General features: G+C 38.6%; 1 protein-coding gene across 5 annotated transcripts in view; it reads left to right on the forward strand.

Annotated features, from left to right (window-relative positions):
- The window catches only part of dclk2a (doublecortin-like kinase 2a), a 454,170-nt gene that overhangs the window by 410,069 nt on the left and 30,499 nt on the right, over positions 1-13,602 (forward strand). For all 5 annotated transcript variants that reach the window (XM_048528857.2, XM_048528836.2, XM_048528842.2 and 2 more), the window contains 3 exons: positions 5,946-6,079; positions 7,125-7,202; positions 9,607-9,703. In XM_048528857.2, the coding sequence (XP_048384814.1) occupies positions 5,946-6,079; positions 7,125-7,202; positions 9,607-9,703 (309 nt within the window). The remainder of the gene's footprint in view (positions 1-5,945; positions 6,080-7,124; positions 7,203-9,606; positions 9,704-13,602) is intronic.

A 13,602-nucleotide genomic window follows, 5' to 3' on the forward strand; every position in this document is an offset into this window, starting at 1 on the left:
CCCATGCCACTCTGTGCCCATTTACCCATTCTTGAAAGGCTTTCCTAGAATCTCTGCCTCCCTTTGCCCATTTCCCATCGTCCGAAATGGCCCATAACACTTTGTGCTCATTTATCCATTTGACATTGCCCCTTAGACTCCCTGTGCCACCCTATGCTCACCTACCCATCCCCCATGGCCCAGAAATACTTTGTGCCTCACTATGCCTCCAGGCATCTCCTTGACCTTTTATAGTCCCAATGTCAACCTGAGTGAACTCTTACCCACTTACTGTCCACCATTTGCATTTCCCTCTCCATTCCAACTCACCTACTGCCTGCCATGATCAAACCTCAGGAGGCATACTGAGTAGTGTCTATTGATAATATCGCTGTTGAAAAGAGACTCTGATAACAAAAGATTAAATGCCCTCAATTAAAATCTTACGAAAAAAAATATTTCCCTTAAATGCTTAACTCTTAAACGCTTAATCCCTTATCTCAAGAAACTTTTAAATTCAATAAATATATGGAGCTGTCTATCCAAATGTTCACTTGACACACACCTCATTATGATAGTGATAGTTTCAGAAATTAGTCATGCAGCTCAAATTCTATAATGGTTATATATGAGCAGGCACTCTGAAACACCTAGCATTTTTCTTTTAACTCAGCATTTTTTTTTGGAAGGTTCTTTAACAATATTGCCGGTTCCATTGAGTTTACGAACATCTTACAAACAGCTTTGCTTTATATAATCCCAAAGTGTGCCCTATGTCCTCTAAAAGTGTCCCAGGTCCAGTTCCAAAGGTGTACTTTACCTCTGGAAGGGAGTATGAAACATTTTCCAGTCTCTCATATCCCTCTCACTCCCATTAATTCCTACACACTCCACACCAGCCACCCATGCCAACCCATCCAATCTAATGCTCTGTACTCATTTTCCATGGTCCCAGATACCTCTGCTCCAACTTAATGTATTCTGCCATCACCTACCATTTTTACACATTGAGTATTCACAAGTACCCATGTACACAAGTGAAAAAGTTAACATTCAGCAATGTAGAGAGCATGCTACAGGGAAGGCACTCGTAGAAGAAGGCATTTTGTTACCTGCTGGCAAATCTTGATGCTGATTGACATTCTTAACACTTGTTGGACAGTACTTAACGCGTTTCAAAGTCCCAAGGGGTTTATGCACCTTTCACATACAATCCTCTATACAGTTAACAGTCTTAAAGGGCACCTGATAGCTGTCTACCCAAATCAGACTCTAACCCCCAACTCGAAAGATGTTCTGGGACCACATCTGCATGAGTATCTCAGTTCTCCAACGGGCCATCCCAAAAGAATTACACTGTTTACAATCCTGATCGTACCTGGTATAACCTCCACACTCTGGATTCCAGGCACCAGAGCTTGCAGAATGCTATTTGAGTGCAGACAAGTAGCCATTTAACTGGCACACAGTGCATGAAATACTGCCTTCCCCAATTCTGCTTCTTTGAAAATGATAATTGCCAGGCTCAGGGACTGGACTTGGGATTCCAACTTTTCCAGCACTGCAATAGGGGTGCAATAGGTGCTGCAATAGGGATGTTCCCTATTGTGGCCAAATTGGGACCCAGTGCATCATGATAAATGAGTTATGTTCAAGTTGGCATTTGTAGCTAGTAGAGTGCCACAGAAATCATGGCTGGGGCTTCAGCCGTTTAGTTTCTGAGATGACAAGCTGGTGTCTGTTTTAGTTAAATTTCCTGATGATACAAAGGTAGGTGTGGAATCAAGTTACTGGGAGGACATAATAAGCCTGCAAAGGGAATAGGTGAGTGAAATAAATGGGTAAATATTAGGTAGATGGGGTACAGTATAAATAAATGTGAGGTCACCCATTTTGGCCTGAGGAATCAAAGACATTATATAAATGGAGCAAATTTACAGATTGCAGTGATACAAAGAAACTTGTGTGTTCTTGTGCATAAATCACAAAAAATACAGATATGCAACAGGACTATTAGGAAAGGAGTGCCAGGACTTTGACCCAGTGATAGAGAAGGAATGAGGACATAGTTCCAAGTCAGGATGGTGTGTTGCTTAGGAGGAGACTTGTCAGTAGTGGTGGCACGATGTGTCTGCCGCCCTTGACCTTCTAGGTGGTAGAGGTCCCAGGTTTAGAAGATCCTGTCAAATGACCCTTTGTGAGTTACTGCAGTTCATCTTGTAGATTATATACACTGTTACTTTGTGCATCGATTGTGGAAGAAAAGAACGTAAATAGTGCTGCCAAACTTGGGAACTGCTTTGTCCCGGATGGCATCAGGCTTCTTGAGTGTTTTTGGAGCTGCATTCAACTGGACATTTCAAATGCTGTCATGCCTATCAAGGTCTGGTGAATAATGTTAACATGGAAAAATAGGGTAACGTTCAAATAAGGGAGCATGGTTTCAGCTATCAGGTAAAACTCCTTCATATAAAAGATGGTCTGTGTTTGGAGGAAGTCAAGAAGGTTAATACCAATAATTTTTAAAGGGAATTCAATCGGAATTTGATATGAACATCATGAAAGAATATTGGTAATTGATTGCATCCTGTGACTGTCAAGCTGGATTGAAATGCTTTTCTCCTGATCCTTTTTTTTATACTTTATTCCCTTCAGGCCATGGTTACATTTTTTTTTACTAAAATTGCTTCAAGTTGTCAAAAAATTTGGAGAACAATCTTCTCCAATGGCCAGATCTCCATGTTGCATTATTTCTAATGCATGACAAACTGTTGAGTTTCTCATTCTTTTCAGAATTGAGGCCAGATTCTTGATTTTGATTTTGTTATTGGTGTCAGAAGAGGGGCATAAGTCAGCATTTTTATCAGTGTATAGTTATATTGGAATGTTTGCTGCTCAGTGATGCTACTAGGTTATATCTATATAACATGTGCAGTTTGCTGTTCAGAATAAGATGAGATGAGAAAAGCTGTCAAAAATGACTGTGGAAGTAGGAAGATAGTGTAATTTTATGTTTTCCTTCCATTGGCGGTACCACCAGCAGACATAGACAAACCTACTTAAAGCCTTTAATGTATCAAAATAGGATCATGTATTATTGGTTGTTATGCAGGATATTCAGTGAGAGTCTCCAAAAAAACAAATTAAACTAACACCAAACAGCTATTTGGATTCCTAAGCAGTCTGCCCACCTCTGTTGTCCAGTGCAGGCAGTATCATACCATTGTGTTCTTTCTGGTTCTTTAAGAACAAGCAAACTGTTACCCAAGGATGAGTCTTCTGCAATCAATTACCATTTCTCCAGACAAACTGTCAAAAGCCTTTCAGTGAAGTTTTTAAAAAATGTTAACAATTAAGTGAACTTCATCTTAGTTTAATTTATTTTATTCATCATTAAGTTTGCCAGTTGAGTTGTGAGTGCAAGCACAGCTATCAGATGAAATAAATATCCTGCTTAGTCAGCAACATTACTAATCCTTTTATGATTACAAATATTATAGCTCACTTTGAGGTAGTGTAGGAGAATAATCCGATCAGCATCTTTTGTTAAATGACCGCATCTGCTTCTCATGTTTTCTCAATACCCTCAAAGTTTAAAATACCTGTAGGGCCTGATGTGAAATCAATGATAATCACCAGATGAGCCAGCTTTCTAAATAAAAATACTCACTGCAAAGCTTTGGTCGCTAAATATACAAATATAAAATAGGGAATCTCAGAGACACTTGATCTTAAGCAGCCATTTGCCTGTTGCACATCTGGCTACCGGACTTACCAGTGGTGACTGTTTTTTAGATATTACCATAGTAGCTACTCAGGGTTATGAGTTTCTGTCATTGTTCTTGCTGTAACTGAATTGGCCAATTCTACACCTGCGTATCTTTGGGCTTGTGGGGCTGGACATCCCACAGGACAGTGAAATGCAGAATTTGTTTCCTTTTCATTCCTTCCATTTCTGCCTCTGCTATGCCTTATAATGAAAACATTATGACTCAAAGCGTGATGTGGCTTGAAGGACAAATTATCACCATTCTGAACAATTGATAGCTAACTCCACCCAGTCATTAATGTCAAAGTTGCCACACTTCAAGAAGAGCTTCAGAGAGTCTTTGTCTTTCCTTGAAAAGCAATGTGAAAGGTCAGCCTAACGGCAATCATGTAATCACTGAAAATTGCCATAAAAACCTATCCTGTTCACAGATGTCCTTCAGGGAAAAAAACTGACCATCCTCACCTAGACTGGCCTATGTGTGATTCCAGAGGTATAGCTATCATGACTCTTCCCTGCTTTCTGGGTAATTAGTGATGAGCAATAGATTTTGGCTTAGTCAGCAAAGCCCACATCCCTTGAACAAATTTTAAAATGAGTTGGCCATTTGAGAGCTGAGAATGCAGGACCTGGTAGGTAATTTCAGCTATCTGGACACAGTGTTCAGTCTAACAAAGCTGATTTTGGAGCAGCTTTTCATGAGGTTTTATGAAGCTTGCTTCTAAAAATACATAACATTTGTTCAGCTGTCCTCTTATTGAATCAAGATGATTTAATAAAGACATGGATAATGGAATTTCAATTCATAAAAGCCCTTTGCAAATAATTGCATCTAGCTATAAATAATTCAGTGGAGATTTAGACTTACTTCCTGATTTCTAATATTTTTCATGGCACATGGATGCCCTTGGCAATAGCAGCATTCGTTGTGCATCCTTAATTGCTCCTGAGAAGTGGGTGGTGAGTTGTCTTCTTGAACTGCTGCAATCCAACAATTGTAGGAACACCACAGTGTTGTTAGAAAAGGAGTTCCAGGATTTTAATCCAACAACATTAAAGAAGCATTTGGAGTCTCCATCTAATTCGGGATGCTGTAAGTTGGAGAAGAATTTGCAGGTAGTGGTGTTAGAGAGGAATAAAATGGGCCACTTGCTTCTCCAGATTCCAGGCTGTTTATTGTCTTGGAGCTCCATATACAAATAAGAATAATTAGAGGGAGAATTGATTACCACTGATAATGATGCAAAAGTGGGAAATGAATCTCCAATGTGTAAAAGTTGAATAAGATGGAGGATATCTCATGTTGTTGGACAAAGGAAGAGAGATCCTGGAGTTGATTAATATCTTGAGTGTGGACCCTTTGTCAAGTTTGGACAGAGGGTCTGTGTCTAAAATGTTAATTATTCTGTCCTCTCCACAGCTTGTCTTCGTCAAACATTCATTCTCATTGATCTTTGACAGGTTTTTCTGTATAAGACAGGAAAGTACAAAATGTAAGAAATATATTGTTTAAATATTTCTAATGTTCTCGTCAGTTGTACTATTGACCAAACACAGTGAACATGATGGTAAGATCTTAACTCTTGAGATAGGTAGGCAATTTTGACTATAAACTAGCTCTTTTTGCTCTATTTTAAAACGTTCTATTTCAAAAAAATATCTGTTTGATACTTGAAGCTGATATGAACATATCTGATGTCACTTAAATTGGGGAGAATGTGCAATTGAAATTCAATTTATAAACAGATCTATTTTTAGCCAAAGGCATTATATTCTTCTAAGTTATATATTGAGTTACTTGTATCATAGGGAGCTAGAATGCTTGCTTATAGGAGTTGATTTTGTCTTGAACAGGAAGAAAGCTCTTTGTGAGGAAATTGAAGTGTAACAACTTCCTTTTCTGTTCTTTCTGTCATCATTTAGCACAAAATATGGCAGCTGTGTTTGATACGTTAGGTACCAAATGAATTCGAGAACTTTATCAGAATTAAGGTGATATTAAACTCTACATTGAACTTTAATGTCGCCAAAAGACTTGAAGTCAAGACAAAGTCTTGAAGAATCACTGTGTTTGAAATTGTTTTAGGAAAATTATTGATTTAATGTAGTTATAGCCAAATAAAACAAATACACTGAGTAGTTTCAAATTTGCCTAATTGTATGCTTTCTTAGTCAGCTCTTCTCTTTTCTCCAATAGGTGTGTGAATATGTAGATGGCACCAAGTCCTTAAAACTGGGTGACTTTGGTCTGGCAACTGTGGTGGATGGACCCCTGTACACAGTGTGTGGCACACCAACATATGTTGCTCCAGAGATCATTGCAGAGAGTGGGTAAGCCATGACCAGAAGAAGCCCTTGAATATCGGGCATGCTTTGCTGAAATGAGGTATCTCACAGCATTATCTACTAGTTAGACTTCTTTGTGCAATTTAAGCTTTGAATTTTTTTGCCTTTGTTTTGTCTCAGAGTGAGTTAATAATGATTCAGTGAAGCAGGGACCTTGGTGAATAATGGTATAACTCCTTAATCAATGTAATTGAAAGGATTAGAAATACATAGAAGACCTGAGCTAGAGAGTAAATTGGATTGAGTCAATGCAGGGTCAGTTCATGTACTGCAAGAGAAATAATGGAGAGGGGAAGAGCAAATGAAAAACTGAAGTAGAAAGGATTTTTTTTCAAAGTTAGATTTATAAATTTCCCAAAACAATTCACAGCCTGGAGGAATGATAATCTACCCTTATACTTCTTCACTTTCTAGATAATAAAGGTTAGTTGACAGTTATTATCATTATGCTGATATTTACTAGGTTTACCTTTATATGCTGAGAATATGTAAATGCAACAATCTCATAAAAATCTTAGAGCATTTACTGGCAAAAGTCTTAGATTAACCCAACCTGTTCACAATCTCTATGTCACATTTGATCCGTGGATGAGCTTCTAATGTCGTTAGTATTATCACTTAGACCACTTCGTGTAACATTGCCCAACTGCTTTCTGTCAGCTCACCATTTTGCTACTTTCAGATTTAAACACTCCAACACACTTCCAGCTGATCTCCTGTAATCTATCCTCCTGAAGCTTGATCTCATCCAAAATTCTGTTGCCTGAATCCTTAGTTGACAGCAAGTCTCAATCTCCTTTTCTCCTTGCCATAACACAACCATCAAAAGATGTAAAATTAGAAAATTATTTGCAAAGGAAGTTCAGTAATGCAGCCAGGACAGTAGGCTTTCTGTAGAGAGAAGGGGTAAAATGGAATAGATGGAAGAAAGATATCTGAAGCTCACTCTATAGACAAGGAATGGTTGCATTGGAACTATTTGCTTTCTCCTGTTATTTAAAAGTCCTCGTGTTCTTAATTATTTTTACAGGTATGGTTTAAAGGTTGACATTTGGGCAGCAGGAGTCATTACATACATCCTCCTATGTGGCTTCCCTCCATTCCGCAGGTAATCTGCTTCAGACTTCTCACAGTAAAGAATTATATTCTTTCCTATCCCATGCAAACAAGCATCTTTTTGCTGAGAGTGTGCAGCTCGTACAAGGAACATTGCTCTGCATTTGATGACAGAATATTAACTAACAGAAGTAAACTGTTATTTTGAAAGCTGCTAAAGTTCCAACTTTATGCAGGTTCTGGAAACAAAAACACAGGTGGAGGCTGCGAAAATTCAGTACTTCCATGTTACCAGCTCCTACTGAGTATCACGATTACAAATTTAAATGTCACAGTTAACATTGGCAGTATTTCATGGAACAAAGACACTAAAGGACATTTTTATTCTTTCATGGGAATTACTGAGAAGGCCAGCATTTGTTGATCATCCTAAAGTGCCCTGGAGAAGGTGGTGGTAAGCTACCTTCTTGAACCTCTGCAATTCATCTGGTGTATGCGCATCCATAGTGCTGTTAGAAAGGGAGTTCCAGATTATTGTAGCAGGAATTTGACTCAACAATGGTAAAGGATGAGCATGATAATTCAACTCAGGATAGTGTGTGGCTCAGAGGGGAACTCAGGTCATGATATTCCCATTGTATTTACTGCCCTGTTGATGAATGGAGTGCCAAAAATGGAGGTGCTATGTCCTGAATTATGTTCAAACTCTTGAGTGTTATTAGAGTTCCACACACTGAGAGTATTCCATCACACTCCTGATTTGTACTTTGACGATTTTTGTCAGACTTTGCAAAAAAAGATGAGTCAAACATCACAGAATTCCAGACTTGCTATATATAGCTGGAACAATAAAGCTGCAGGTCTGTGATAACCTCCAGAATGTTCATGGTAGGAGATTCACTGATGATAAGACTATTGTCGTCGAGGGGAAATGGTTATGCTCAGTTGGAGATGGTCAATGTCTGGCACAAATGTTATTTCTAAGCCGGAACATTATCCACGAATTACTGCATGTGGGGACATATTGCTTCAGAGAAGAAATGGTACTGAACATGAATGGTAGACAGCTGAAGATGGTTGGGCTTCAGACCTAACTTAATGATTTCCTACAGTCCTGTTCTGGGACTGAGATGGTTAACCACCAACAACCACAACCATCTTTCTTTGTGCCAGGGATTGGGCGCTAATCATCTGTTTCTGCACTTCCAAGTTTGTGGCTGCCTGTTAATTTGGAGCAAGATCTTGGGTACATTTCCCCTACTTAACCTGAGGGTGCTGATCTTAAGCACTGGACTTACACAGGTTAGCATTCTCACCAGAGGTGAGGGATCAAATCTGGCACATTTCTAGTTTGTGTGATTCAGCTGTAAAATCTCCAAGTGCTTTTGAGAAGTTCAATTCTTTGCTCTCAGCTGCCTCAAGTGCATTTATCCTTCTCTTAAGATGGGTCTTTCAAGTACACCAGTTGATGCTGTATTGGCACAGCATAGAATAGTTCCTCTGTTGTCAACCACAACACCAAATATTGACAAAGCTTTAGCTCAGGCGTTGCAATCAGTAACAATTGAATAGAACTTGCCATTCAACATGTTGACATTTCATTATGACCTGTTCAATTCCCCATTATAGGAGTTAGAGACCAGCATGGATGGGGCATTCATCAGGGTGTGTCTTCAACTATTCAAATTAAAGAATTCTTTCTGAGGCATTTCAGGTCTGAATTAGCAAGTGTAAATTGGAATATTTCATTCAATGTTAAATTGTGTACAAAATGGAGAGGAGAGAGAAATGGGATTAAATAAGGGCATAATGACAGAAAGATAAAATTTAAAAATGGTTTCTCTTTTAAGTCTCCAATAGTAATTAAAATCTGAAGAACTGCAACTCTGAACAATTAACAGTTAATTTTCAATATCAGAAACATTATCTGTAACTGAAATATTATCATGCTGCAGCTGGTTCCGAAGCAATACCAGAATAATGCTACATGAGAGGCGGGAAAAATTGCACACCTTTCTGATTCCCACATTAAACTGCAGACATGCAGACACCAACAAGTTCTGTCCAATTTACGGTTTATTAATGGTGTACACTAATAAATTCACCATTGTTTGTGCCACAGAATACAGGCCAAACTGCAGTGCACGTCAGGATTGAGATGTTACACATCTCATTGAGATGACCTCTGAAAGGTCTATTCAGAAGACAGACTGGCATTTCTGTATAGCTGACAGAATTGTTTAGTTTGCAGGTTAAAAGCCTTGACGACAGTCTATTTGACACATCTCTTTTAAAGCATCTATCTATCCAGGAGCACAAGCAGCCAACTCCTACAGCTAAAATTATTTTTCTGTATTTACTGAGAGTTTCAAGAATCCAGAAACATGTAAATTAAGTGGATTGATTCCAAGTCATTTCCAAATTCTAGTCAAATAACCACATTTTTGTTTTTACAGTGAGAACAATGTCCAGGAAGACCTGTTTGACCAGATTCTTGTTGGACGACTGGAGTTTCCCTCTCCTTACTGGGATAGTATCACCGGCTCTGCTAAAGTATGCACAGGGGTCTAAGTTACTTTGAACCGGGAATAATAGAGTTATAGAAGAATTTTAAAGGGGGATTACTTTCATAAACAACTGTTTGGCAAACATTTCACAGAAGGAAAAACAGTGATAAAACTTGAGAATGAAAATTACTAATCCTCTTCACCTTGAATACCTCAGATGGAGCTACAGTATAAGCAGTAGGTTCATGTCTAAGTATTACTGGCTTTTTAACTGTACTTCTTTCCCTCTGGGTTGCTGATGCCTGTTGAAGCCATAATTCCATCAGGACAAGCAGTACTATTGTGTCACCTGCACTACTTAGTACTGTGCTAAAAATGACGCAATGTTCTGACTTCTCTTACTATCCTGCAAAAAAAGTGCAGAACACACACATTTTAATGAAGATTCATTGGGTCAAAGTTATTACAAAGTTACCACTTTGCAGCCATGTTTACACGAAACAAAAATCTGACTTAATTACTTCAGTCCAATTTTCCTTTGGCTTCTCAAAGCTTTCCCACATTTATTTCCATTAGTGCAGTATCTATTATGGCAAGTTTTATACAACACCATTGAAAATTTACACTATTTTAGCAGTTGAGAAGCAGACTATATCAATATAGGGTGAATGGCACAGAACTGAAGATGACATGAGGGAAATCTATTTTTGCGCAGCAAGTGGTTGTGATCAGGGAAGAACAGTATGAGTTTGTATTGGAGGAGGATTCAGTTGTCATTTTCAAGACAGAATTGAACAAAAACTTAAGGAGAAAGACATTGCAAAGCTATGGGGAAAGAGCAAGACAGTGGATTTGAGAGTGTTACTCCTGAGGAGAGCTAGCAAGGATGCTTCATACCAAATGAGCTGTTTCTGTGCTATAATCTTTTTATGATTCTATAGCTGCTGTTATGTTGGAGTTCTGCTACAAATTATGAATGGAAATTCTGGTGAAAGATTTGTGAACTAATACATTTCAGACATCCAGAAGATGCATCAGACTTCAATATCCAGAAAAGCAGTAAGAGTTCAGAGTGATAAGTTAGAGAAAGGGAAAATGGGTGGAGCAACCGAAAGGGAAAAAGAGAATGTATGTGATCAGAGGGGAAAGAAATGAGATTGCTGAATTAACTGACGGTGGAAGTTGAGCAAGCTTAGAGTGTGAGCCTAAAGAATGGAGGTTGGACACAGTTGAAAAAGAGTTTAGTCAATGTGGAATTAGGTGTGTTAATGGGGGTGAAGGTTTATTGGCATGTTAATGGAGGATTGGCAACATGGCAGGGGAAGATGGGGTATGTTTATGGTAGGAATGGAGAATAGCAATGTTAATAGAAGGTTTGGGAATGTTAATTGGGGTGGTTAGCAGTGTTATTGGGGGTAATTACAAGTGAGGTACAAGAGGGCTGAATGTCTGACGTAATGTACCATCATTTAAAAAGGGTGAAAAAGCTAAGACAAATAATTATTGACCAGTCAGTTTTATTTTGATGGTGGAAAAATTATTAGAATCAGTTCTGAGAGACAGAATACGGTGTCATGCACAAAAGCATAGATTAGATTATAAAACCATAAGAAATAGGAACAGGAATAGATCTTTCAGCCCTTCAAGTCTAGGCTGCCATTTAGTAGAATCGTGGCTGATCTGATATTCCTAATGAGATAGTAGGAACTGCAGATGCTGGAGAGTCTGAGATAACAAGGTGCGGAGCTGGAACAACGTAGCAGGCCAAGCAGCATCAGAGGAGCAGGAAGGCTGACGTTTCAACTCTAGACCCTTCTTCAGAAAATGTTCTAATGCCCATTTTCCTTCCTTTTCCTACTACTGATTAAGAATCAATCTATCTCAGCCTTAAATGTACGCAAGGACTCTGCCCCCACAGCTCTTTGTGATAAGAAATTCCAAAGACTCCCAACCTTCTGAGAGAAGAAATTCTTCCTTGTCTCAGTTATCAGTTGGCACCCCTTTATTTTGAAACACTACTCAAGGAAAGTCAGCATGGTTCTATTAGAGGAAGGTTGTGTCTCATTAACTTTTAAGGCTGTAACAAGAAGGATTAATGAGAATAGTGCAGTGGATGTTGTTCATCTGAATCTTAGTAAAGCATTTGACAAGGTCCTATATTGGCAACTTGGGCAGAAAAAGTAAAATCCAAGCAACACTGAGGAATATGATGAGTTGGCCATAATGCTTAGGTGCAGAAGTAGGCCATCCAACTCATCAAATCTGCTCTGTTGTTCAATACGACCATGACTGATCTACTAATCCTCAATTCCCCTTCCCTGCATTTTAACCATAATTCTTACTGATTAAAAATCTGTCACAGTCTTTAATATACTTAATGAACAAGATACCTGTAAGATTACTATCAGCATCTCAATTATCTCCATTGTTATTTCCTTTGATGTCCTAGGATACCTCCCATCATGTCCACAGGGGGTTTCAGATTTAGCTTCTATTTTTCCTAGCACTTATTCTCTAGTGATAGATATTGTAATTATTTCATCTCCTTCTTTTGCCCTTAATTACTTAATAATTTTGGAATGCTGTGGTGTCTTCTACTGTGAGAACTGATGCAAAGTATTTATACAACTCCTCTGCCATTTCCTCATTTCCCATTATTATTTCCCCAGCTTCATTCTGTAAAAAGCCAGTGTTCACTTTGGTTTTCTCCTCCTTTTTATATATTTAAAGAAGCTCTTGCTGTCCGTCTTGATATTATTCACAAGTTCACTCTCAGAGTTTACTTCCTCCCTCCTTATTATTTTTTGGTTGCCTTCTGTTTGTGTTTTAAAACTTCTCCAATCCTCGTTATACATTATATGTTTTTTCATTCATTTTGATGCTGTCCTTAATTTTCCTGGTTAACTGTGGTTTGGCTTTCCCCTACGTAGAATTCTCTTCCTCCCTGGAATATTTTGTTGCTGTCAGCCATGACAGTTTTCTTAAATGCCTGCCACTGGTCCTCAACCATCTTTGCTGCTAAATTCCTTTCCCAGTCCACTATAGCCAGCTCCACCTCATTCCTTTGTAATAACTCTACTTTAAAGTTAGTTTCTTCATTTATTACCTCCAACCATATAGATTCTGTGTGTTCTGAGCCAAGATCATTTCTTGCTATTGTACTCGTTTAATCCCATACCAACAATGCCATCCCACCAAACTTTCCTTCCTGTCTGTCCTTTTAAGTCACATTCCCCTGAATTTTGGGACCCCTGGGACATGGGCATCGCTGGCTGGCCAGCAGTCCTTGCCCATCCCTAGTTGCTCTTGAGAAGGCGACTTTTCTATGATTGTACACTCTGGGTATCATTATCCTAAGAGTTGCCCTGTAGTGCTGCTATATCCCCTTATTCTGTAGTGAACCTGTGATTGGCTTCATGATAAGAAACAAAGGTTAATGGTTGATGGATGTTTTTGTCAATAGAAAGCAATTTCCAGTGAGGTTCCACAGAACTCAGTGTTAGGCCCCTTGCTATTTGTGGTGTACATTAATAATTTGGACTTAAACATGTGAAGCAAGATTGGGATGTTTGCAGATGATGCAAAAATTGCCTGGGTGGCTGACAGTGACGAGAATAGCTATCAACTTCAGAATGATGTATATTGAATGTGCTGGCTCTAATTTTCCAAAAATCCTTGGATTCTGGCAAAGTACCAGAGGATTGGAGAACTGCCAATGTGATGCCATTATTCAAAAAAGGAGGGATGAAAAAGTGAGTAACTATAGGCCAATTAGCCTAATGTCTGCTGTTGCAAAAATGTTGGATCAATTATTAAGATGTGATAGCAGAACATTTGGAAAATCATAATCTGATCAAGCAGAGTCACCATAGCCTCGTGAAAGGGTCATGATATCTAACTAATTTATTAGAGTTTTTTGAGGAAGTCTCAACCAGAATGAACAGA

This window comes from Stegostoma tigrinum, chromosome 1, assembly GCF_030684315.1.
Source record: "Stegostoma tigrinum isolate sSteTig4 chromosome 1, sSteTig4.hap1, whole genome shotgun sequence".
Taxonomy (NCBI): domain Eukaryota; kingdom Metazoa; phylum Chordata; class Chondrichthyes; order Orectolobiformes; family Stegostomatidae; genus Stegostoma; species Stegostoma tigrinum.